Raw genomic sequence first — 27,956 nt, forward strand, 5'->3', positions numbered from 1 at the left:
TACAAATTTGTATTGTTTTGACTCTCAGCCTCAGGTCAATAATTATGTCGTTATTTGAGTCCAAACGTTATCGTAACGTGGAATTTTTGGTGAACGAGAGTTGAACGATACATCCGGGTAATCTTACTGCGTTAAATTAATGCGCAAGAGTGATATTACTGTCATCAGTAATTTTTGAAGGGGAAATTTGTAAGAAATAGACGAAAGTAAAACCATTTACACATTTAAAATAAGGGTTTAATGAATGATTAATAACATAATAACACATTTAAAAACAAATAAACGTCGTATTACCTACAGTTAAGAGTGACGAGTTGAGTATTCTTGAAACGCCCGTCCAAAGTCGGTAGTTTGACCAGATTTAGAAATTCCCTTCGATTTGACTTCCCCTGTATTCTGAAACTTTTGTTTCCATATATCCAATTAAGAGAACTTAGAATTATTTTTTTATGATTTTAAAGAATGTAGACTGTGTAATTAAGTAATTATTTGTGATAAATGGATACAGTCTGTTGGCATCCTGTATACTGGATATTTGCCAAGTAAATGTTGACAGTTGGTGATACATATTTGCATTCAGCTTAAACATTTGATTTATATCAAGAATACGGTGTCGACCTTACACAAGATAAACAATTTGCCTATTATGATAGAACTATCTGAACAATAAGCATTTTTCTAGATTTTTCGATCATCTTACATTTAATGTTAACTTACGCATGCACACAGTATGTTTGAAACTGTTATAGGGTTTGTCTGACTAAATTGTTAGATACTATTTCTACTATATTCATTTTAAAAATCTAAAAATTTCTTTCCGACTGCTGACTGAATGATTTTTTTGTCTGACATTTTGATGGTCTGACAGAGTTTGGATACAATGTGAACAAGATAAATGTATACACCATTATGCAATTTCTCCTCCACAACGATATCAAAGGTACTTTTACCATATTGATATAGCAAAAGAAAATGTTGTAGGGTCATAATTGAAGAGATAAATGTATGTCATCAATAGGACAAGTGTCATCAATTTTTGTAGTTCTGATACATGTATACATGTACCAATATTTGATAATTCCATTGTTTGTAGTCAATGCTTACACTTCTTTTCTAATTCTAAAGAAATAAATTGTTTATGTCTTTGAATTCTTAACTTATCAATGAAAAGTTGTTGTAATGCTGTAACATTGACTTAATAGTTCAGTGTCAGATGGATCATGGAAATGCAACTTCTTCTTATTTTAGGGTGACCCCTGATACTTTTAGTTTAATATAGATGGAATTATACTACTTACATTTACTTTTTTAACATCAAACTGATAAAATACATTGTAGCATGAAAAAAGTGGTAACTATATGTTCCTTTTAAGTTCTAATTTTAAATAAACAACCATTAGACATGTTGAGGTTATGATGTTAGATAAAAACTGATAGCTTAACATATTGAATATAAAAAAGATGTGGTATGAAACCCATTTTAACCATCAGGATAAAAAAAACTAATGCTTGTTTGTTTTCTGTTTAGAATTTTTGTCTGAGCATAAAGAGATATTATGGCAGGAGAAGAACAAGTAGAGGTAAGATGGAATATAATAAATATATACTGTTAGCTCCTGACGTTCTTTTATACACTGAATACAAACAATATTATTGAACAAATCAAAGGTAAAAACTTTGACACCATTTTAAAAGAACAAATGTAAAGGTAAACACTGATTTTCTGTTAAAAACAATCCCACGTTGAGATGTCTTTACTTGTGTCAATATTGAAATGCTACATACATCTATATGTTGGTTATTTAATCTTATGTGGATTCATTATTTTGCAAGGACTACCAATTGTTCATGGATTTCATGGGTGTAGATTAACAACAAAATAAAATTTTCATTAAGTACACATTTTCTACAGGCTGGTATGCAGACATTGACAAATCCATGCAATCAAATATCCATGAAAGAATAATATTTTCTATACTCTAAAGATGGTTACCACAACAAAATAAATGAATCCACAGCTTATGAACTGGGCATAAATCATATGAAAATTTATTATTTATGCTGCATCAGAAAACCTCAAGAAATGATTGAATTACTGAATTATGTCATCATGTTCATCATATGAAAATTATCTAATAATAATATGTATAATTTCAGTGTCCGTTGTGTATGGAACCATTAGAAATAGATGATGTCAATTTTTTCCCGTGCACCTGTGGATACCAGGTATAATATTCCTAAATTTATTTATTATGATAAGCTGAAAAGAAAATTCATAGTCATTGTAGAATTTTAGAGAAACAGAATAGAAACTAGTCAACGAAGATGAACTAAAACTTTTAAAACTAATATTGGGTAACCTGTTGATATGATTATACCGAACTTGGTAACATCAATCCAAATTATATGTTTCAATATATTTTTTGAAATGCACGTTTTTGAATGATTACTGTAAATTTGATAGATTGTTACTGGGCAATTTGGAAAATGTGAATTCATTGCCAAATTTATTTTTTATGCCCCACCTTCAATAGTAGAGGGGCATTATGTTTTCTAGTCTGTGGCTCTGTTCATTCGTTCCTTTGTCCTATTTCAGTTAAAGTTTTTGGTCAAGGTAGTTTTTGATGAAGCTGAAGTCCAATCAACTTGAAACTTAGTACACTTGTTGTTTATGATATGATCTTTCTAATATTAAAGCCAAATTAGACTTTTGACCCCAATTTCAAGGTCCACTTAACATAGAAAATGAAAGTGAGAGTTTCAGGTTAAAGTTTTGGTCAAGGTAGTTTTTGATGAAATTGAAGTCAAATCAACTTGAATCTTAGTACACATGTTCCCTATAGTATAATCTTTCTAATTTTAATGCCAAATTAGATTTTTACCCTATTTCACGGTCCATGGAAAATGATTGAGGGGGGCATCCGTGTACTTTGGAAACATTCTTGTTTTAATGTTGTTTTGAGCATTTGGCGTTCACATTTAAGTTAAATTTTCCTTTAATTCATATATTAAATATCATTAATTTTACAGATTTGTAGATTTTGTTGGCACAGAATTAGAACAGATGAAAATGGTCTGTGTCCAGCCTGCAGAAAGGTAAAATTAGAGTAGATATCATGTCATGATTTATCAAAAACATCTAAGACTTTATTTAAATCAACAGCAAAGTCTGTCCCTGAAGTAACCTATTTCTGGTATAGATTTGATATGACATGTTTGGTTGCTTCTGGTCTACACAAAATTAAAGAAGACCGTAAAATCTTAAGCTACTGTCAGAGTCATTAAGTATATCAAAATGATAGTCACTCTGAAGGGCTTTGCTCAGATGACAGACTTTTAAAGGACATACATGTAGGTCGGATGAACATGATGAACTTCAACATGAATTTCAACACAGAAAAAAAATATTATGTTTTGACATTCTAACATGCTGTTATCATGGTTATAACTCTATTTAGTTGTCTTTCTTCTTTACCAAAAATTTCATGACGAATCTTTATGCTCATCAAATAAATATAATGTTAATGTAAATATTTGGAAAAAATTTGATGTTGTGGTACATGTATATACAATAACACATCTGTTGTCTGGTAATAAAACTGTAGAACAAAAAAGTATATATTGAGATTTTCCTTACCAACCTTAACATTTTTAACAGGATTTCTTTACAGGGTTTCAGCTAGGATTTTGAGGGCTTTAGTCACTTTTGCGCATGATAAAAATCAGCCTTATTTTTTATAATAGCAAGGGGTCTAGGATGTTTATCAAACTAGCTATAAAAATATTTCCAAGTCCTTGAAAGACTAGTCTAGGATCTTTCAAGACTTGGATTGCTGATGAAGGCAGTTATTGGCAAAATTGAATGAATAGACTGATGTGATGCCAAGATATGAATATAAGAACAGGGATCTGGTATAAATATGGTTCACAACTTCACTTCAGTTATTTTCAGGGCACACCCCTGATCAACAAAAGTTGGGTGTCTCTATTTTTTAAACCACTGCACAAATGAACTTGTTACGATTTTTTCACTTCACAATCATTTATATCCTTGAAGATACGTTTAAATATCTATTTGGAATCAATTTCTTTAATATTGGATAGAAGGATCTGCTTCTATACTTAATGTGATGATTCTAATGACTGTAGACTGTAGTTCACATTTACTTTCAATTTTTAAACAAAATGAAAATAGAAACAGGAATTAAATAATAATTTCACAATAAAACCGGATTTATCTACGAATTTTCACGCATGCGCAATACATAGAACAGGAAGCACCTGTTTGCAAGTGAAAATATTTACGCTTTGAATTAAGTTCATTCTTTTTATTCGAAGTTGTCGAAAGTTTTTGATGAATATTTATATAAAGTATGACGAAAATACGTTAAAATGACGAAACTACGACAAGCAAACTGCAAATTATGATAGTAAGGGAAATATTGAAATCAAAATAAAGTTGAAATGTTTGGGAAGATTATCAATTTTGTTCAAATGACGAAAATACGACAGAATTGTGAGAAATTATTAAAATGAAATGCTGACTGACTGATTTTACTTAAATAGATTATTATGATGGTCATTTATAAGGTTTTATAATAATAATTTAGGGATTAGTGACCCGTCTGATTGGCAATAGGCGGATTACTTGTCATCACAACTTTTAACACCTTTGGTAAACGTTAATTACCTGAGGGTCATAAACTTGTCAGAAACATAAAGACAGGTAGAATTCAAGTAATTTGATGTGTAAATATTTTTACACTTTCCAAATTTAAGTGACGAAATTGATATGAAATATTTTCGTCATTTTGAAAACCTTTTCGTAAAATACGAAAGTGACGAGCACTAGCAAAATCACTGTCTTTATCTTATAAACAAATTGCCTGTTACTTATGTCAACCAAAGATCAGACCGAGTTTTTATAAAAAAAAAAGCATTTTAAACAACATAATTTTTTTAACTGATGGTGAATGTTTGGGTTAGACAGAATGTAAATTACTGGTACCAGACTGAACATGATTTTTACTGGAATCTTACTCTAAGATAATTTGGAGGAAAGAAAACCTTAAACACATTAATTTCCTGGATTATTGCGTAAAGTCTGAAATTGCATAGTTAACACATAAACCCCATCACATCCATAGTAATAGCACTGTCAGACTGATAATCTACGTTTGTATAACTTAGTTGTAAATGTTTCAGAATTATCCAGAAGATCCAGCAGAGTTCAAGGCCTTGACAGAGGATGAGTAAGTATTATGTTATATAAGACAGAGTCTATCTCTCTGTAGAAAAAATCAAATACTTGTATTTTTACCTTGATATTCTAGTATACATGTTTCTCAAATAAATTTAAGTTTGGTGCAGTTCACACATAATATATTTGAACCTCTGGTTTTATTGAAGAGCGCTCACCTTGAGTTGTGGAGGTCATTTATCAGACTCATTATCAAATCAAAACCATTATTATTTGTATTTGCTGCTTCTCTGCTAAGCGCACATCATTACACATGTTAAGGAGTAAGTGCAGACTGGTTGGCTTCAATCTGGTTGAAAGCAGATCTCTCATCACTCTCGTTTTCTGATATATGCTGGTGGGAGATTTAACAAAACCCTCTTTGAGGTCACATGTGAGTGACCTCGTAGGTGTGTCTTTTTCGACCAATGAAAGTGAGTCTCAGAAGATCTTGAAAGTTTATCCTGAGGTAAAGGGATGTAACTCATTTTATTTACGAAAAAATCGTCAGTCCAAACAATTCATGAACTTTTTTGATTGGCTTATTAATAGGTCGTCAACTTATTTGCATACCATTATATATTAATAACTTACAGGTTTTGTTATATCAGACATATCAGAAAGCGATGAGAGATCGGTTTTTAATTAGATTGGGTTGGCTTTTAGTTAGAATAATATGACTTGACCATGGACAATGATGGACAAATGATGGAACAGGAAAATAAACATAAAATTGTAAGTTTATATGTGTAATTCAAAACAGTAAAAACAAGTTAATATGTAAACATTAAAATTACAGACTCTCAAGAATCAAGAAAGAAAGAAAACAAAAAGATCTTCAGAGAAAACAGAAAGCTGCAGAAAATAGGAAACATTTAGCTAATGTCAGGTAAAATCAGTGTTCTAATTATCTTTTACAGTCAAATTAAGGCACATAGAAAAAGACTAAGATCAAAATTAGAAAAGTATTCATGAATTGTAAACTGCAGAAATCTTTCAACAGAAATTGATTTTAATTTTAATGCCCCATCTAAGTTTTTTTTAACTTTGTATGTCTGTCATCCCAAAGTTTGTTTCTGTTTTCTAACTTTAGTTTAGCTCAATTAAATGTTATAAAATTTATACACAATGCTTATTACCCCAAAATACAGATAAAGTTTTGGTGACAATATCTTACTGTGCGTGTGTTATGCCCCTTTACTAATGAAAAATTGCTGAATTGCATTTGGTAAAATGTATTTGCATAGAAAAGTAATGGTAATCGACAAAGTTACAACCAAATAAATTATCAGAATTTTATATTCACGACAGAGGAAATAATTCTTTTATTTCAGAGTTGTACAGAAGAATTTAGTGTTTGTTGTTGGCTTGTCTAAAAAATTAGCAGAGACAGAAACATTAAAGAAACAGGAGTATTTTGGAAAGTTTGGAAAGATTCATAAAGTTGTGATAAACCAAAGCACGTCGTATGCTGGAGCACAGGTAACATCTACACTCCCTTATTAACAGGACACTATTGCTCTGGATTAAATTGAAACTTCTTACTACATTTTAATACTTTAGATTAAAGATGTAAAAATCAAATGTCTTTAAGATGTAACATATCCCTTTGATGAAAATTCTTCCTTACATTTATAACCATGTCAAAAGATATGTTCAATAATAGTTATCAGTGTTTTGTGAATGAATAAAAACATTTGAATGGACTACACTCAATTGGCCAAGCATATATGACGCTCTACTGACTTTCAGCTGAAAACTGATTGCCATAGTCTTTTTTCAGTACCAATCATGTACATTTTACTTTTAGATTTAAACTTTATTATTAAGCTAGTAAGTAAAATTGACTTATTTTATCCTTTTGTTTTTACAGGGTCCTAGTGCTAGTGCTTATGTTACATACAACAAAGCTGAGGATGCTTTAAAGGCGATACTGGCTGTTAATAACGTACATATTGATGGACGCACGTTAAAGGCTTCATTGGGGACTACAAAATATTGTAGTCATTTTCTTAAAGGTTCCCAATGTCAAAAACAAGTAAGTTTGTGTAACTTGTTATTATCCACAAGATGCACTAAAACATATTCCATTGTCATTTTCTCTGGTTATACAGAGTAGTGTGTGAAATTTGAGAAAGACTTTCTATTTTTAAGTAGATGAAATATTTTACCCAACTTACACAAATGTGAGGATTAAATCATCCACAAGCTATTTAAAGGTAGATTTAGATATACACTTACACAAATGTGAGGATTAGATCATCCACAAGCTATTTAAAGGTAGATTTAGAATACCAGTACATTGATGAATGTGAATGCAACTTATTGAGCCAGTACTTTCATGACTTTAATGGAATAATATGTATAATGGCATATGATATGGCAAACCTTGACTTTTTTCTACAAAAGCTGAAGTATCTTGATACAATTAGAAAATAAAAATAGTGACATAATAGGAAATGTTGAATATTGGCCATTTCAAAGTTAGAAAGAAATGTATATTACTATTTATCTGATTATAAACATTCAATTTATATCACACTAAACATAGTCTCACTTGTGTGTACATTCCCTGATGGTGAGATGTTATGTTTTAAATAATCAGACAAGAAGGTTTGCCATTTTAAGTTCAGAATGTTTTCTAATTGGATGGTGCAATTTTAGTATTGACAATTTGTCATGAATAGTAGTAGATTTCAACAATATAGGAGTAATATATCATTTGGTCATATTGACATATTATAATCTGTTATACATTGTTCTTTTAGGATTGTATGTACTTACATGATTTGGGTGAAGAAGCAGCCAGTTTTACGAAAGAGGAAATGCAGTTAGGGTAAGTTAGCTCTTACAGAATGAGATGGGAAAATTCATTTTAAAAATAGAATTAAAGAAAAATACTTATAAATATATATCTTCTTTTAATCTTTCCTCTGGTCACTCCTGAAGAGGATGGACCCTTTAATTAGACCCTTTGCAGCTACAGTAACAATTTTAATGGCTTATCTTTCAAAATTATATAAAGTATTGTACGAGTGAAAATCCAAGTCAACCATGTGGTAATCGCTATTAATCATATTTGTTATAAAGCAATTATATATATTAGTGATATTTTATTTTTTTCTTTTAAGAAGAAAATGAGAATGTGATTTTATACAATTATATGAATTTCTCCTTGTGTTCATGACCCTAAGGACCATGATTTAATAATGATTCTTACTATAATTCATCTGTATCTTTGGATTGCGCCATATGTAATATCTAGCAAGGCTATCTTGATTTGTTTAAGATACTTTTCAGGTTTTCCCCTGGATCAATTATTTTTTACTCGCCACCTTTTTCATCAAAACAATATATTTTTCGCCACTTTATTATATTTTTCGCCAAGTAACATAAATATATTTTTTCGTTCAAAAGTTTTCTAAACATCTTTTGTCATAACTATTGTTTTCTTTTCTGGACTATCATTAAAATTAGGAGAGGAGACGTCAAAATTTGGCTTCAAACATGTGTGTTGCAAAGTGGTTACATGACATATGACTGACGCCATTTAACCATATCATTTTGTCAAACAATACAATCAACACCTTTATTAATGAGTCTGTTATTGTCGGTAGCTATAAAATGCAATCAGCTGATTATTGATTTTCTGTTAAAATCTGAACTAGTTCAACATGTTCAAGTTGAATTCTGAGTATTGTCTGATCAAGTTAAGTGCGAGAAACCTGAAAAGAAGGTAAATAAACAAGATATATATTTCTTTCGCCAATGACAAAAATGGCGACTGCCAGCAGAAACCCTGATACTTTTTATGTGTATAATTTTGTAAATTTGCCTATCATTTCAGAAAACACCAAGAATATGAACAAAAGTTATTAGAGAATTATATGAACATGCAGAATTCTGCCAATAACCATGTGATAACAAGTGGCAGTAAACCCATTCCTACTAGGTAAATACATTTTAAAAACTTCATATTACCATTGCTGACCAAATAGGAATTATCTAGATTAAAATTGAACAAATGTATGATGATTTAATAGTTTATAAAGATGCACTCTTAATAAAAAATAGTTTTCAGATATCTTGCAGGAAAGAATTAACGCTTTGAATGTATTTCATTATTTATTTCTATACTTTTTACTTTTGCAGAAAGAAAGAGACTTCTCCGTTATCACTGATGACATCCTTTTATGCTTTGAATGTATTTAATTATTTATTTCCATACTTTTCACTTTGGAGAGAGAAAGAGACTTCTCTGTTAACAGTGACAACATCCTTTATGCTTTGAATGTATTTAATTATTTATTTCCGTGCTTTTCACTTTCAGAAAGAAAGAGACTTCTCCGTTAACAGTGACAACATCCTCTTCTCCTGAATCACAGGGAACGCCTCCCTCAATTATGTCTAATCACAGTCCAAACTCACCCTGCTGTAATAAAGATGCATGGCCATCGTTACAACCGGGGACTAAACCAAATAACAAACCAACAAGTACAGATCAACATAATAAGTTGAACAATAAAATTAGAACAAAATCAGAAGAGGACACAGATCACAGGTATGCATATAATAAAAGAAACTTCATTTTCTTTTATAATGACAAACATGTTTTATTGCACCAGGAACTCTTTCAGACAAAATTATGACTTTCAAAAGTCCAATTTGGATGGACAAAACAGCTTAATATGACAAAATGTGCAAGCTTATTTTTTTTCTTCAAATTTTAAAAGTTATTGAGACAATTTATTTGATATAATTATAAAATTTTCAGCACAGCATTTTTTTTTACTTGTCTTTTATATATATTTATCACTGCATTACTTATATTGAAAGAAAAGTTAATTGAATATTTTCTGATTTGAATAGTTCATCAATTAGAATAAATAACTTGACAATGATATTGCACATGTTATATTAAAAAACCAAATTCAAATGTACATGTACACATTTCTATGATTTCAGTTCGCAAATCACAGACAGATTTAATGGTACTAGTAACACAATAAATAGAACTACAGATCCTCAACAGAGTAACACAGTACACAGAACTACAGACCCTCAACATATATCTCCGCCACAACAGATAAAACCTCCTTCAAGTCAACCAAGAATTGTCAATTCAGGTGTACCAGGAGTCAAAACTGTTGTGTTTGATAACCCAGCCCAAAGTCTTTCTTTATTTAGTGGAAATGTATTTTATGGAAACAGAAATCAGAAAATACCAGTACCTACACAAACAGGTTAGATTGATGTATAAAACTTAACACTATAGGGAAAACCTAAATAAAACAGGTTAGATTGATGTATAAAACTTAACACTATAGGGAAAACCTAAACAAAACAGGTTAGATTGATGTATAAAACTTAACACTATAGGGAAAACCTAAACAAAACAGGTTAGATTGATGTATAAAATAAAACATTGATAGGGAAAACCTAAACAAAACAGGTTAGATTGATGTATAAAATAAAACATTGATAGGGAAAACCTAAACAAAACAGGTTAGATTGATGTATAAAATAAAACATTGATAGGGAAAACCTAAACAAAACAGGTTAGATTGATGTGTAAAATAAAACATTGATAGGGGAAACCTAAACAAAACAGGTTAGATTGATGTATAAAATAAAACATTGATAGGGAAAACCTAAACAAAACAGGTTAGATTGATGTATAAAATAAAACATTGATAGGGAAAACCTAAACAAAACAGGTTAGATTGATGTATAAAATAAAACATTGATAGGGAAAACCTAAACAAAACAGGTTAGATTGATGTATAAAATAAAACATTGATAGGGGAAACCTAAACAAAACAGGTTAGATTGATGTATAAAATAAAACATTGATAGGGAAAACCTAAACAAAACAGGTTAGATTGATGTATAAAATAAAACATTGATAGGGAAAACCTAAACAAAACAGGTTAGATTGATGTATAAAATAAAACATTGATAGGGGAAACCTAAACAAAACAGGTTAGATTGATGTATAAAATAAAACATTGATAGGGAAAACCTAAACAAAACAGGTTAGATTGATGTATAAAATAAAACATTGATAGGGAAAACCTAAACAAAACAGGTTAGATTGATGTATAAAATAAAACATTGATAGGGGAAACCTAAACAAAACAGGTTAGATTGATGTATAAAATAAAACATTGATAGGGAAAACCTAAACAAAACAGGTTAGATTGATGTATAAAATAAAACATTGATAGGGAAAACCTAAACTAACAGGTTAGATTGATGTATAAAATAAAACATTGATAGGGAAAACCTAAACTAACAGGTTAGATTGATGTATAAAATAAAACATTGATAGGGAAAACCTAAACAAAACAGGTTAGATTGATGTATAAAATAAAACATTGATAGGGGAAACCTAAACAAAACAGGTTAGATTGATGTATAAAATAAAACATTGATAGGGAAAACCTAAACAAAACAGGTTAGATTGATGTATAAAATAAAACATTGATAGGGAAAACCTAAACAAAACAGGTTAGATTGATGTATAAAATAAAACATTGATAGGGGAAACCTAAACAAAACAGGTTAGATTGATGTATAAAATAAAACATTGATAGGGAAAACCTAAACAAAACAGGTTAGATTGATGTATAAAATAAAACATTGATAGGGAAAACCTAAACTAACAGGTTAGATTGATGTATAAAATAAAACATTGATAGGGAAAACCTAAACAAAACAGGTTAGATTGATGTATAAAATAAAACATTGATAGGGAAAACCTAAACAAAACAGGTTAGATTGATGTATAAAATAAAACATTGATAGGGGAAACCTAAACAAAACAGGTTAGATTGATGTATAAAATAAAACATTGATAGGGAAAACCTAAACTAACAGGTTAGATTGATGTATAAAATAAAACACTGATAGGGAAAACCTAAACAAACACACATTTAGACATATCATTTCTACTTATGAAAAAGGAAAGCAATTCATCTTTTTGTTCACAAGAAAGAAATGTATAATCTCCTTAGTTTAGGAAAATGCAAAACAAGCTGTTAGTTTCCATGTCAATTTTGAGTAAATGAAGTTTAGATCAACATATATGTAAAGCAAAAAGTCAGCAAAAACTATTTTCTGTTATCTTTATTCTTGATTTATTTTCAAACAGAAATATGTTAGACTACATACTGTGGTTATATGAATTTCTCCTGTTAGACCATTCCCTGGCATTCTGGCAAATTGAAGAGAAAAAAATTAAGCAGCAGTATATGATGATAAAACTTAATATGTGAAAGAGTACAAATTATCTATAACTTTTGCCATATATTAATTACTCCATATTTTCAGGATTATTCTTATAGAATATAATTTTCTTCTTCTAATTTTCAGAAGTACCAGACATACCAACAACAGAGATTTCAGAATCAATACAAGTGTCAAGTTGTACAGATTGGCAAGCAGCATTTGGTTTTACGTCAAAATCTAGAGAGTCACAGGATGATGACTTAGGTAGGCTAGAAATATCACTTAAGGTGGTATGGGAGTCTAAAATAAAAATGATAGAATTTGTTCATACTTTGCCAAAACGTAGTAATTAGGTCACCGCACATTTTTTCAAGCTACAGGACGTGACAAAATGACACATTTTGTATGGATTATACAGGGAAAAACACCATTTTGTTATTAGAAACCAAACAAAATGATAGAATTGTTCAATACTTAAGGAAAAGATAGCTTTCAGACAATGCTTTGAGAATATCAAAAGAAAAGATAGGGTCACCTTACGTTTTTTTTCTGGCTAAAATACGAAATAGGAAAATCACATGTAGAATCCTTCAGAAAATCTACTGTTTAAGAGTTACTTCCCCTTAAAATGCAAATTTAAAAAAAATTTAAAACCACCGAAAATAATCAACATTTGCAGAGATATTTAATAATTTTAAGTTATATTCTTATAAATTGGTTCTTTTAAATGAACAATCAATTTAAAAACATCATTCCTGCATCAAGTTTTGCTAACTTGATAGAAAATCTGGACCTTTGGTTCTCTGTTTTTTACAATCCAAGATGGAGGAAGACACCCATACCACCTTAATAATCTTTGCTTCTGAACTTTAAATTGACCAGAATAGAACTAATGCTGGTATAAAACTTCATTGTTAATCATGAAGGTCATTTGCAAACCATAAAAATATACTGAACTTCATATTAAAAATATTGGTCAGCGGAGAGTATTCCTACACTAGATTGAATGAAAAGCTTCAAAAGGTTAGGCATTGTTGAACAGGTGTGTTCTTTTGTCTTGACTTTATAATACTTAATTAAATATAATGAAATCCTACAATAAATGATAGTTTTATAAAATATTTTTATGTAGGTTTTGATCCATGGGATGAATCATCAAAAGGTTTAGCAGATTTGCTGGAAAAGGAAAATGTAACTACAAATATCCATCAGCAAAACAATACTCACAATCAGAAATATGATCAGAGGCCAACACAGAATCTTCCCCCAGGTAGGTGTGGGAGGGGCCAAACTAGGTTGGCACAATATTTGTTGTGTATGTTGGATTGTTTGGCAGACAATATATCAATCAAAAGTTAAGTCTTTTTTTAAATATGCAAATTTTTTTGTCACTAAAATGATCAATTTTATTTTGACAAACTTTTCAGATTGTTCTGCCAAACAATTTCTACCTCATGTAAAGTAAACCTATACCTCTCATAATTTTAACTGATGTGTGGTCACACTGTGGGTGACAATTTTAGAACATTTGACATCCGCTGAAGAATAATCACAAAAAATTGTCATGTGCTTTTAGAATTTTAGTTCTTAGTATAGTATTAAACTATTTTAAAGCAAATATCTGTCATTTTCAAAACTTTGTAAAGAAGAGGCACTAGCTATATGAATTGTCAATTGAGTAACTATAATGATTATATAATAATTTAGATATTGTTTAGAAAGTGAAAATTTGTTAGTTACATATCAGCACTTGACCTAATTTTCAGTGGCATTTCTTCAGTGAACAATGCATTGTGATTGCTGGGAAATATATATATATATTGTTATTGTTTTATTAAGAGAATTGTGCAAGTTTTAACTAGTTCTACATATAGAGTAGAATTTGTGCCAAATTAAAAGACTCCATTTTGGGGCCCATTTCAGGTTTTACACTAAGTCACATACAGAATCAACAGAGACCTGTCCAGCACCCAGCATTTCTACAGAATGGTACGATACTTTATATTGTCGCTAATATCAAACAGAAGATATTTCTGAATAAATGAGGACTTTTTTTATATGATGGTCTCATTGGTAAACTTCTCATAAATCTAGTGTTAGTAAAAACAGGAACATGATAATTTGGGGTGTTACTTTTACTGTCAATTGTCAGGGTATCTACTGAATGAATTAGGGAAATTGTATATATGTTGGTCTTTAAGAAATGAAATAGTCACAATTTAACAAAAAATGTAAAAATTTAAGTTCAGACAAAACATTGAAAAAGAAAATTAATGGTGAGATGACACTCAAATTAATATATATATGTATATATACTGTTGTGCATGTAATTTCTTGTTTCTTTCCCAAAAATATGTTTTCAATAAAGGTTGCCATACTTGTTAAGAAAAAGGGATTCAAACAAATTTGACAATTTAAAAAAAAAACAATGGCCATTTAAAATTATATAAACAAATTTAAAAAAAAAAAAAAAAAAAAAAAAAGGAAATACATGGGTATTATTACCTTGTTTCTTGCTTAAACAAAAAGATGTAAAATTTGTTTGATTTGTACTATCCAGATATCAACCCTTCAATTGACCACATGACTGCAATTTTTTCCTCTGAAAATTACAAATTCCTTGAAGCATGAAAAATTATTGTTTCTTTTTCATGTTTTAAAACATGTATAAATTATAATACCAACTTCCAAAATAACAGCAAATCTAAGGTGGCAACGAAAATATATGCTCAGTAAAATGTCAGTTTAAGTGTTTATTCACCTTACTGAAATAAACAGTTTATTTTGTTTTTTAAATTTTGCAACATTTTGATATTCACATAAATTTAATTATCTTTCATTGAAAAAAATTATCAACTGCTTTCTTTAATTTTCAAAAAAATAAATTAAGACACATTTTGATTTTAAGTTGAATTTCTATCAAATACTTCTTTTAAAAACAGAAGGAAAACAATAAACTGTTTATTTAAAGAATTAATATGTGACAACTAGGTATAATGGATAGATATGTTCTATTTTTAGAACTAGTCGGAAGTAGAATGATGGGTTTTTTACAACAAAATCCATCAATGATGTCAAACAGACGTGAACAGACAAATCTTCAGGTATAGTTACTGATATTTATCCAACCATAGGAAAACTGAATTCATAGTATGCCCATAGCCAGGAATTTCCAAGGAGGGGGGGTATTTGGACTCGTGAACTGGACAGTCACAATTTGAACAGAACGTTGACTTTAACAGTGCTTATTTGGTTTCATGGGGGGTTCGTCCAAAACCCCCAAATCCCTCTGGCTATGGGTATGGTATAATTCTTAATATCATTTTCGCATTTATTCAAAGTGCAACTTAGCTGATAAAGATTATGTCATAGGAAATGTTTAGAATTAATTATTATGAATTTTAAGTCTGTCAGAAAATTTCCATTTCAACTCAGATTAATTCCTGAATTCAGTAGTGTCAAGATTCTGCTTTAGATTGATATAGGAATATGTGGTATGAGTGCAGATAAGACAACTCTCCATCCAAGTCATAATTTATAAAATCTTAATAGATCTGTTTTTCATTGTTTGTTGATTTAGATTAGTGTTAACTTGGGTATTTCTTACAAAAATATTAATTGATTTTCAGCATCCAGAGTCATACAATAAAGATTGGCAAGATGGACTTCGGGCATTATTACCAAATATTAATATTAGTTTTGGTGCACCACCTCCTGGAAGTGTTAACTCACAAAAATCATCACAAAACAGTAAGTCACTGCATGGTCAGAAGATGTCTATGTGTTTGTCTGGAGTAATATACTGCTCTGAGCTTTTTTAACAAAGTGTGTAATATGCTGGTTCCCTTTGGAATAGATACCAACTTATTCCTCTTCATGGGTACTTGCACATGAAAAGATAGATTTGAATAAAACATATAATCCATTGCTTAAATGTAACACAATTTTTTATTTGATTAAACCCAATGCAATAAGCATTTGAAATGTGCAGTAACTTCTCTTTTATTCTAAAGTGTAAAAAAAATTTGAAATAAAGAAGAGGTTTACATTGTTACTTTGGGAAAATTAAATTGAAGATGGCAAGAAAATTTTATGATGAATTTTTGCTATAAGTACTCATCATTCTTTCACAGTGATGTAGGTTAAAAAAAATGACATATTAATGATGGAAAAGTAACAGCGAAAAACAATGATACTCTAGATCAGGCTATTTTAGACGGTGGTTTTACAAGTTGAATTTTAAATTTCGTATATTATTGGTTATAAGTGTCATTTTTTTAATGAATATCCAAAATGAAGATTTTGATAATGTTTAATAGCTTTTCTTCAGAATAAGAACGTTATTCTATTGATTTCATCGTTTTATTTTTGCATTATTTATTTAGTTCTTGAAATTTCATTTTATAAACTTCAGAATTAACCAATTGCTGCCTTATAGTTGAGCACAGTTAACAAGCATGTTTTCCCCATTCTTACAAATTAACAAAGAACCGTTGTTCCATTAAAAAGCATGTTAGGAGTCAAACAAACAACATCCAAAGAAAATCATTAAATTTCAATATTAATGAGTGTTTGCACCACTGCCAAATGTGTTTTTTTTTCTCATCTGCATAGTTTATATCTTATTATTGTTAACGGCTATGGAAGGTTGTGTGTTTATTTTACTACAATATGAATGTTGTGTGAACATATTTATAATTATTATATTTGTGAGTGAATTTTATGTTGCAGTCAGCTCCAAAGCTTTTGCTACTATTTAGATTATATTTGTTAATGCAACCTGAAAAGCATGATTTACCTTTTTAAGTCCCTGTGGTGTGGAAAATATTAATCAGTTTTTGCAAAAAAACCTAATCATGTATATTTTCATTTATCATGTTTATGATGTTTATAAAGTATGACTTAATAACTTTATTTTGTTTCAAAATATAACAAGTTAAAAAGAATTTAACAGTAATGTTGCACATATGATAAAGTAATGATTTTTAAGGTTAGACTTTAAGGAGTTGACTGTTCATAAATTTTGCAGACCACAAATCAAGGCGATGTTTGTCAAAGAACTCGTACTTTGATGGGCCCAGGACAATATTTGATCCAGCCATTTTATCTTCAGGAAAATACTCAGACGGTTGGTATTTTATGGGTATATAGTTTACATGTCGATATTTTATATGCATTTTTACGGGACATATTATGTTATACTATTGTCCGTCGTCAACATGTCAGACATTAACTCAAAAAAGCTTTACCAAATTTGCATAAAACTTTGGTGAATTGTAGATCTCTATTGACTTGAGCTCCCTTTTGTTTTTCATAAATAAAATCATAGTGTAGGGGCCATTAAGTGTTACCCTTGTCCCTCTGTACATACGTCCCAAAGTTGGTTTCCATTCTCTAACTTAAGTTTGCCTGAACCAAATATTATGAAACTTATACACAGTGCTTATAACCACATAACACAGATGAAGTTTGAATTTTTGTGGCATCACTTTAACTGATCTAGAGTTATGTCCCTTTAAAAATGAAAAAAAAAATCATAATATTCACCATTTTACCTCTTTTTTCCCCTTTTTCACACTGAGGTGATTTTTTTTATTGGAACTTAAAACAAGGTATATAGGCACCTGTGTGTGAGGCATTATACTTGTAACACCCAGAAATAACATATACAAACATTTCTTCTATTGCTTTTGTTCGTGTGGACAGTTGTTGGTCTCTTAATGCCTAAAGCTGTGCTCTTTAATAAGTTAAGGTGGTACCTAACACTTTAACTAAAATTAATTTGGCTCGTTTAATTTTCTTGAAACTTTGACAAAGTATTTACTTTGACCCTTTCATAAAAAATATATAAATTTCAAAAAATTTGAACCAACCGTTTATTCAGAAAAAATACACTGGTTATATAGCAGTTTGACAAACACTTATTTTGATCATTGAAAAGCTTAATATTCCCTTATGAACACAACGTCATTAAAACGTTTTGCTGATTTTACAGAGTTGTCTCCCTGTAGTGTTAGGTACCACCTTAAAAAGAAGTTTCTTAGGTGTCACTTGGTCTTTCAGAATTTTGTCGAGCCTTCGACTTTAGTCGAAAAAGCGGGACTAAGCGATCCTACATTCCGTCGGTTGCGGCGGCGTCCACAAATATTCACTCTGTGGTTTAATAACTTTCTTCAAGCATACTGGATTTCTACAAAACTTGGACAGAAGTTTGTTTATGATCATAAGATAGTATTCAGAAGTAAATTTTGTGAAAATTCCATTTTTTCCGTATTTTATATATAAATGGACTTAGTTTTTCTGCGGAAAAACATTAAATTCACTCTGTGGTTAAAGTTTTTAAAATTTTAATAACTTTCTTAAACTATCCTTGGTTTGTACCAAACTTGGACAGAAGCTTGTTTATGATCATAAGATAGTATCCAGAAGTAAATTTTGTAAAACGATAAATCCATTTCTGTATATACTTTAAATGGACTTAGATTTTCTGCCAGGAACACATTCACTCTGTGGTTAAATTAAAAAATGATAACTTTCTTACACTATTTTTAATTTTTACCAAACTTGGACAGAAGCTTGTTTATGATCAAAAGCTAGTATCTAGAAGGAAATTTTGTTAATATTTTTGTACCTGTGTATCTGTATTTTACTTATGAAATAACATTACATCCAGTCTGCAGTTAAACTTTTTAAAACATTTATTAGATTCATAAACTATCCTGGATTTTTATAGTATCAAGCGGAATATTTTTATTGATTTTTCCCTCAATTTTGTTGAGCCTGCAATTTGTAGAAAAAGTAAGCGAGACACTGGGTTCCGGGGAACCCTTACAAATTTTTAGCTCACCTGGCTTTTCTCATCACTTGGCGTCCGGCGTCGTTAACTTTTACAAAAATCTTCTCCTGAAACTACTGGGCCAAATTAAACCAAACTTGGCTACAATCATCATTTGTGTATCTAGTTTAAAAAATGTGTGGCTTGACCCGGCCAACCAACCAAGATGGCCGCCATGGCTAAAAATAGAACATAGGGGTAAAACGCAGTTTTTGGCTTATAACTCAAAAACCAAAGCATTTAGAGCAAATCTGACATGATCTAAAATTGTTTGTCATTTGACCCATTTAGGAGTTATTGCCCTTTATTGTCAATTTTTAATCATTTTTCGTAAATCTTATTTGTCTTTTACAAAAATCTTCTCCTCTGAAACTACTAGGCCAAAGTAAACCAAACTTGGCTACAATCATCATTGGGATATGTAGTTTAAAAAATGTGTGGCGTGACCTGGCCAACTAACCAAGATGGCCGCCATGGCGAAAAATAGAACATAGGGGTAAAATGCAGTTTTTGGCTTATAACTCAAAAACCCAAAGCATTTAGAGCAAATCTGAATGGTTTAAATTAGTTATAAGGTCTAGATCTATCTGCCCTAAAATTTTCAGATGAATCCGACAACCCCTTGTTGGGTTGCTGCCCCTGAATTGGTAATTTTAGGGAAATTCTGCTGTTTTTGGTTATTATCTTGAATATTATTAGAGATAGAGATAAACTGTAATCGGTAATAATGTTCAACAAAGTAAGATTTACAAAAAGGATAACATGATCAAAATGGTCAGTTGACCCCTTTAGGAGTTATTGCCCTTTATAGTCAATTTTTAACCTTTTTTCGTAAATCTTAGTTATCTTATACAAAAATCTTCTCCTCTGAAACAACTGGGCCAAATTAATCTAAACTTGGCCACAATCATCTCTGGGGTATCTTGTTTAAAAAATGTGTGGCATGACCTGCCAAGCCAACCAGGATGGCCGCCATGGCTTAAAATTGAACATACGGGTAAATGCAGTTAATGGCTTATAACTCAAAAACCAAAGCATTTAGAGCAAATCTGACACGGAGTTAAATTGTTTATCAGGTCAAGATTTATCTGCCCTGAAATTTTCAGGTGAATCCAACAACCCGTTGTTGGGTTACTGCCCCTGAATTGGTAATTTTAGGGAAATTTTGCTGTTTTTGGTTATTATCTTAAATATTATTATAGATATATGTAAACTGTAAACAGCAACAATGTTCAGCAAGATAAGACCTTAAAATAAGACAACATGATCAAAATGGTCAACTGACCGCCTAAGGAGTTATTGTCCTTTATAGTCAATTTTTAACAATTTTCATTAAAATTTTTACTATCATTTCTACTGAAAATACTGGACCAAGTTCATTATAGATAGAAATAGTTGTAAGCAGCAAGAATGTTCAGTAAAGTAAGATGTACAAACACATCACCATCACCAAAACACAATTTTGTCATGCATCCATCTGCGTCCTTTGTTTAATATTCACATAGACCAAGGTGAGCGACACAGGCTCTTTAGAGCCTCTAGTTAATTTTGTGATATATATTTGCTGATTGAATTTTTCCCATCAGGTCTAGAATAAGTCGTCTAATAGGTATTTGCTTCCACATTATGCACTTCAAACTGCGTGGTTTTTCCAATACTTTCTTCTGATTTAACTGCAAAGCATTTCTGTGTTTATCATGTTAATATATTGTGAAGTAAACATTTCAGATTTGTCACTTTCTAAAAAACACACTATGATTTATATATATAAACGATAGCATTATTTTTTTTTACATTGTCACTGATTGTCATATTATTTTCATGCAAATAGAGAATGTATAGAAATTGCTATTTATAGGCATGATGAGACCAATTTATCATGTTTATTTTTTACCTTTTTTATCAGAAATAAAAAAACACATTAATTTCAATGTTCCAGTGGCATTTTAACAAGGTCTTAAGGCTCGCATCACCTTAAATAACTAGGAAGCAGAATGAGGGGTAATAAACATAAATTTACCATTGATTTGGCTGAAACAATGTTTAGTTACTAAATACAAATTGACTTAATCCTCAGACTGTTTTCTCTGTAAATATGTTATTCTGTTGAATTACGTATATATAGATTCTACCACTGCATCGAGTGTGATACAATATTTATCCACTTGAGACAGTTAAATTTTCAAATTTCAAATCAAACGCAAGGCTTGCCGAGCGTTTTAAATATTGAAAATTTAACTGTCAAGAGTGGATAAATATCGTATTACACGAGATTTGGTTGTAAAATCTGTTTCTCAATGATTTTCAAACAATATGCAGGCAAACTTATTCCTTCTTTTCGAATGATCTGCAAAAAGATGTGTTCTTTCTATGTGACGTTATCAGGCATGGTCGCCTTTTTTCATGTCGTCACAATAGGAAATTCACAGGAAAGCAAGAAAATTTGACGTCATAATTGGGTTTTAACCTATGAAAAATAAGATAAAACGAACCACACGTTGATTAAATTTTTTTATACAATGGGTGCAGATTTTTGCAGAAAGAGATAAATTAACAAAGAATTAGAGAAACTGGTATCCACTTCAATAGAACTCAACATCACTTTATATCTCATGAAAATGATACAGTTGTGTGTATTGTTAAGGTTTATGTACCCTTCTGTAGCCATTTTTGTACGAATTTTTCAAACATCAATTGTAACAAAACTACAGATATAATGAATAATACAGACAGGCCATTTTGAACATATACTAGGGGGAAACTTGATGCAAAGCATTGTTATTTACTGTTGCATTGCATTTAATAGAAAAAGAGTACTTTGTAGCAAATAAATCAAGATTTTTTATAGAAAATCCACAGCCTTTAATACAGAGATTTTTGTTATAAAATTTGAAAAATAGATTACTCACTTGCTTTTCTATGATGTGCTAGTGTTTATTTTTTGCAAAAAGTTCTAAACAACCTGTAAATCCAAAATACCTCGTGCCGAGTCACTGAAGTCGAGCGCACCCTAAAAGGTGTACTTGATTTGGTCCATATTTTTATTTGTTCTAACCAATAACTACATTAATAAATCTTGTTTTAAGGAAATCAATGTTAGCACTGCATGCAATAATCCTATATCTATCGGTCATCAAATTGCAAATATGATAGAACAAGGATAAAGGCTGGGGATTTTCTATAAAATTTCCATATGTTTAGCATTGAAGCAACACAAGGGTACATAATCCTTAACCAATACTCTTATACTTTATTAAAGTTCATTGAATAATCATTTGATCTGCAAAACAGAGACAATTTGAAATACATTTGATTTTGGGACCCATTCGTACCTCCCCTATACATTTCTACCACTGATTTGATAGATTTTCAACACCTTTTTCTTAAAATTACTATTTTGTTGATCATGTCGATTGTGTTTTTTACAGGTTCTATGACAGATTGTCCTCCACATTGGTTAAAGTCAATTACACAATTAACAGAATTAGAAGGACAGAGCCAAAACCACAGATTGCCATTTGTACAACAGTTTCCAATCAGAAGTAGGTTTGAAATAAAACAGTTTAAATGTTATTTATAAATAGTATATAGTTATATAGTAGTTATAAAAAGTTTATGGGTAAAGATTGAATGAAATGCAATCAAAACCCAATGTTACTGACCTGATATCTAAATCTTCAAAGGCTCATCAATATCTTGGTGAAACACAAAATATAGTGCATAGATCATAACATCCTATACACCCTACCTATGAACATTTACAGAAATTTACCAATGTTATATGTGCTTAGATATGCAAAACACAAAACAATGTTACACCTGTCAAGAAATTTACATAACATTTGCAAGGTGCAGGAATTCTATATCTGTTCTATAAAATACAAATTATGCCATTTTTAAAGTTATTTAAAAATTACAGTTATCTCCCATTGTCCAGAAGAATTTTAGTTGAATCAACCACAACTATAGTCGCCGTCACGTAAAATTGGCACCATGTATTTTGTCCAAAAAAATTAAAATATGGACTGTGTTTACTAAACATCATGTTCTTCAATTAGTGGAAGAAAAATCCTGTCCAAATATCCACTACTGTTCTTCCTTTTATTGTGTTTGCACTGTATAATCCTGACCTTCACATAATCAACACTAATTTGTATGGTGGAATCCAACATTGTTATTACCGGAAGTGTTGCCGTGGGAGTTCCACATGCTCTCCATTTTCTTGTGTCTCTTTGAGCTTTTCGTCATCTTAACGTAAAAAGCATGGGAAATTGTATCATTAATGACAATAATATTACTGGAGAGTAATGAATGTTATGTAGTAAGGGATCCTCATAGAAACCAAGATGGCGCTTTTACAATGTACATAATCTTGAAAAATGTGAAGGTCACGATTATACAGTGCAAACACAATAAAAGGTAGGATTACTAGATATTTGGACAGGATTTTACTTCCGTTAAATGAAAAACACCATCTTAAGTAAACGCGGCTGATATTTGAATTTTTTTTAACTAAAAACATGGTGCTACTTTTACGTGACGGTGACTATAATGCTTTATTGACAATGCAATATTTAATTTTACTTCCAACTTATAAATCAACACAATCTTTACCCTTCTGTGCTTACAAGCACTTTGATTGTAGTTATACTCAGGGTTTTAGCTAGGATTTTGAGGGCTTTAGTCACTTTTGCGCGTGATAAAAATCAGCCTTATTTTTTAAAATAGCAAGGGTCTAGGATGTTTATCAAACTAGCTATACATATATGTCCAAGTCCTTCAAGGACTAGTCCTGGATCTTTGAAGACTTAAGGATTGCTAATGTAGGCAGTTATTGGCAATATTGAATGAATTGACTGATGTGATGCTAAGATATGAAGATAAGAACAGGGATCTGGTAATATGGTTCACAACTCCACTTCAGTTATTTTCAGGGCACACCCCTGATCAACAAAAGTTGGGTGCCTCTATTTTTTTAATCCACTGCACAAATGAACTTGTAACAACTTTTTCACTTCACAATCATTTATATCCTTGAAAATACGTTTAAATATCTATTTGGAATCAATTTCTTTAATATTGGAGAGAAGGATCTGCATCTATACTTAATATGACAATTCTAATGACTGTAGACTGTTGATCACGTTTACTTTCGATTTTAAACGAAATGAAATGAAAACGGGAAGTGACAATTGAATAATAATTTCAGAATAAAACCGGATTCATCTACGAACTTTTACGCATGCGCAATTCATAGAACAGGAAGCACCTGTTTGCAAGTGAAAATATTTAGGTTTTGAATAAAGTTCATTCTTTTTAATCGAAGTTGTCGAAAGTTTTTGATGAATATTTATATAAAGTATGACAAAATACTTTAAAATGACGAAACTACAACAAGCAAACTGCAAATTATGATAGTAAGGGAAATATTGAAATTAAAATAAGTTGAAATGTCCGGGAAGATTATCAATTTTGCTCAAATCACAAATGACGAAAATACGACAGAATTGTGAGAAATGATTAAAATTAAATGCTGATTGACTGATTTAACTTAAATAGATTATTATGATGGTCATTTATGAGGTTATATAATAAATTTAAGGGATTAGTGACCCATCTGATTGGCGATAGACGGATTACTTGTCATCACAACTTTTAACACCTTTGGTAAACGTTAATTACCTGAGGGTCATAAACTTGTCAGAAACATAAAGACAGGTAGAATTCAAGTAATTTGATGTGTAAATATTTTTACACTTTCCAAATTTAAGTGACGAAATTGATATGAAATATTTTCGTCATTTCGAAAACCTTTTCGTAAAATACGAAAGTGACGAGCGCTAGCTAAATCACTGGTTATACTTTTGAAAGTGGTGAAGTCAAGATGCAGAATTTACTTTTATGAGGTACTAAGCACATTGTAAGTCAGTAAAAATAATGGAAACAATTATTGTAAATCAACCAATATTAACTTGATTTGCCTTTGTATAAATTTGTTTTTGATTGCAATTTTACTTTTGGTATTTGATTTACCCATTATCTGTTGATTTTTGGGTAAAGATCAAAACCCTAGTTGGACTGACTTAATAGTTGTCAGTCTTACAGACTACTGCTGATTCTGCAATATAAAGTCATAATAGACTTACATGTTGGTGTTTAATATCGTAAAATTATGAACCTATCTATTGTTCTTTTGTTGTAGATTCTGGCTGGCCAACACAAACACAGAATCCTCCCCCAGGTTTCCAAACTAGACCCCCCACACAACATTCAGAACCACACAAAATTTCAGAAGGTAAGAAAAGTGATAATAATAATCTACACATTTACATCTAGTATCATTTATCAAAAAAAAAGGAAAAATGATTATTCTAGATACTGATGATATATAGGGGTGAACAACAGCAAGGTGTGGATTTGAGACTCAACACTACAGTGGAAATGCATAACATAAAAAAAAACACCTATTTATCGGAATCAATAGTATGTCACATGACTATTGATTAAACCTTTTTAGCTCACCTGGCCCAAAGGGCCAAGTGAGCTTTTCTCATCACTTGGCGTCCGGCGTCGTCCGGCGTCGTCGTCCTGCGTTAACTTTTACAAAAATCTTCTCCTCTGAAACTACTAGGCCAAATTTAACCAAACTTGGCCACAATCATCATTGGGGTATCTAGTTTAAAAAATGTGTCCGGTGACCCCGCCAACTAACCAAGATGGCCGCCATGGCTATAAATAGAACATAGGGGTAAAATGCAGTTTTTGGCTTATAACTCAAAAACCAAAGCATTTAGGGCAAATCTGACATGGGGTAATATTGTTAATCAGGTTAAGATCTATCTGCCCTGAAATTTTCAGATGAATCTGACATTCCTTTGTTAGGTTGCTGTCCCTGAATTGGTAATTTTAAGGAAATTTTGTTGTTTTTGGTTATTATCTTGAATATTATTTCAGATAGAGATAAACTGTAATAAGCAATAATGTTCAGCAAAGTAAGATCTACAAATAAGTCAACATGACCAAAATGATCAGTTGACCACTTTAGGAGTTATTGCCCTTTATAGTCAATTTTTAACCATTTTTCGTAAATCTTAGTAATTTTTTAGAAAAATCTTCTCCTCTGAAACTGCTGGGCCAAATTATTTGAAACTTGGCCACAATCATCATTGGGGTATCTAGTTTAAAAATTGTGTCCGGTGACCCCGCCAACTAACCAAGATGACCGCCATGGCTATAAATAGAACATAGGGGTAAAATGCAGTTTTTGGCTTATAACTCAAAAACCAAAGCATTTAGAGCAAATCTGACATTGGGTAAAATTGTTAATTCGGTGAAGATCTATCTGCCCTGAAATTTTCAGATGAATTGGACAACCTGTTTTTGGGTTGCGGCCCCTGAATTGGTAATTTTAAGGAAATTTTGCTGTTTTTGGTTATTATATTGAATATTATTATAGATATAGGTAAACTGTAAACAGCAATAATGTTCAGCAAGGTCAGATCTACAAATAAGTCAACATGACCAAAATGGTCAGTTGACCTCTTTAGGAGTTATTGCCCTTTAAAGTCAATTTTTAACCATTTTTCGTAAATTTTATATATCTTTTACTAAAATCTTCTTCTCTGAAACTGCTGTGCCAAATTGATCCAAACTTGGCCACAATCATCATTGGGGTTTCTTGTTTAAAAAATGTGTCCGGTGACCTGGCCATCAAACCAAGATGGCCGCCACGGCTAAAAATAGAACATAGGGGTAAAATGCAGTTTTTGGCTTATAACTCAAAAAACAAATAATTTAGAGAAAATCTGACATGAAGTAAAATTGTTAATCAGGTCAAGATCTATCTGCCCTGAAATTTTCAGATGAATTGGACTACCTGTTTTTGGGTTGCGGCCCCTGAATTGGTAATTTTAAGGAAATTTTGCTGTTTTTGGTTATTATATTGAATATTATTATAGATATAGGTAAACTGTAAACAGCAATAATGTTCAGCAAAGTAAGATCTACAAATAAGTCAACATGAACGAAATGGTCAATTGACCCCTGTAGGAGTTATTGACCTTTGTAGTCAATTTTCAATCTGCTTCCTTTGTTTAATATTCACATAGACCAAGGTGAGCGACACAGGCTCTTTAGAGCCTCTAGTTTTTGCAGCATCATGATACAGAAAATATTATTTAAGATAAATAGACATAAGTTCAAGCATCAATAATACCATCTTACAATTGAAGTTCTTGAAATCTAAGGGAACAGTCATGAGGTCACAGTATTCTATCAATAAAATTATATATGATTTGAATTCATCATTTCATAATAAACATTATAGAGAACAATCTTTTAGTTTTACATCAGATATACACTTGACACTAGAAAACTATTGTTTTTAAGGTTTTCTTTTAATTTGTTAAAATATTTGTTGGCACAAATCAAGAATTGTGTTTAATTTGTTTGTTTATTTTTGTAGGACTACAGTAAAAAACAAATGTTATAAAGACAAAGACATTAAACCAGGATCGTTCTCCTACAGCCAGCCATCATCATCGGAACCAGTGTTATTTATAAACATATTGTCATAAAAAATACTTAAATATGTATTTGACTAGCATTTAGATATTCTTTGCTAAATCCATATTCAGTTGAATTATAGAAAGA

The 27,956-nt window shown here is 30.8% G+C and overlaps 1 protein-coding gene across 5 annotated transcripts; it reads left to right on the forward strand.

Moving 5' to 3' along the window:
* The first annotated feature begins 95 nt into the window (after positions 1-95).
* LOC134685327 (CCR4-NOT transcription complex subunit 4-like) lies at positions 96-27,956 on the forward strand. Of its 5 annotated transcripts, none has more exons than XM_063544997.1 (21): positions 96-189; positions 1,529-1,580; positions 2,158-2,226; positions 3,031-3,096; positions 5,206-5,252; positions 6,039-6,128; positions 6,574-6,721; positions 7,113-7,277; positions 8,008-8,075; positions 9,087-9,191; positions 9,570-9,800; positions 10,205-10,482; positions 12,614-12,733; positions 13,602-13,739; positions 14,393-14,458; positions 15,491-15,573; positions 16,099-16,219; positions 17,499-17,597; positions 22,733-22,846; positions 25,507-25,599; positions 27,769-27,956. In XM_063544997.1, exons 2-21 carry the CDS (start codon positions 1,557-1,559, stop codon positions 27,777-27,779), a joined length of 2,136 nt encoding a protein of 711 aa, XP_063401067.1. In that variant the 5' UTR covers positions 96-189; positions 1,529-1,556; the 3' UTR covers positions 27,780-27,956. The 5 variants fall into 5 exon arrangements, with proteins under 5 accessions (XP_063401067.1, XP_063401070.1, XP_063401069.1 ...); XM_063544998.1 differs by having other exon boundaries at positions 123-206; XM_063545000.1 differs by lacking the exon at positions 17,499-17,597.

The sequence above is a fragment of the Mytilus trossulus genome, chromosome 9 (assembly GCF_036588685.1).
Source record: "Mytilus trossulus isolate FHL-02 chromosome 9, PNRI_Mtr1.1.1.hap1, whole genome shotgun sequence".
Classification (NCBI taxonomy): domain Eukaryota; kingdom Metazoa; phylum Mollusca; class Bivalvia; order Mytilida; family Mytilidae; genus Mytilus; species Mytilus trossulus.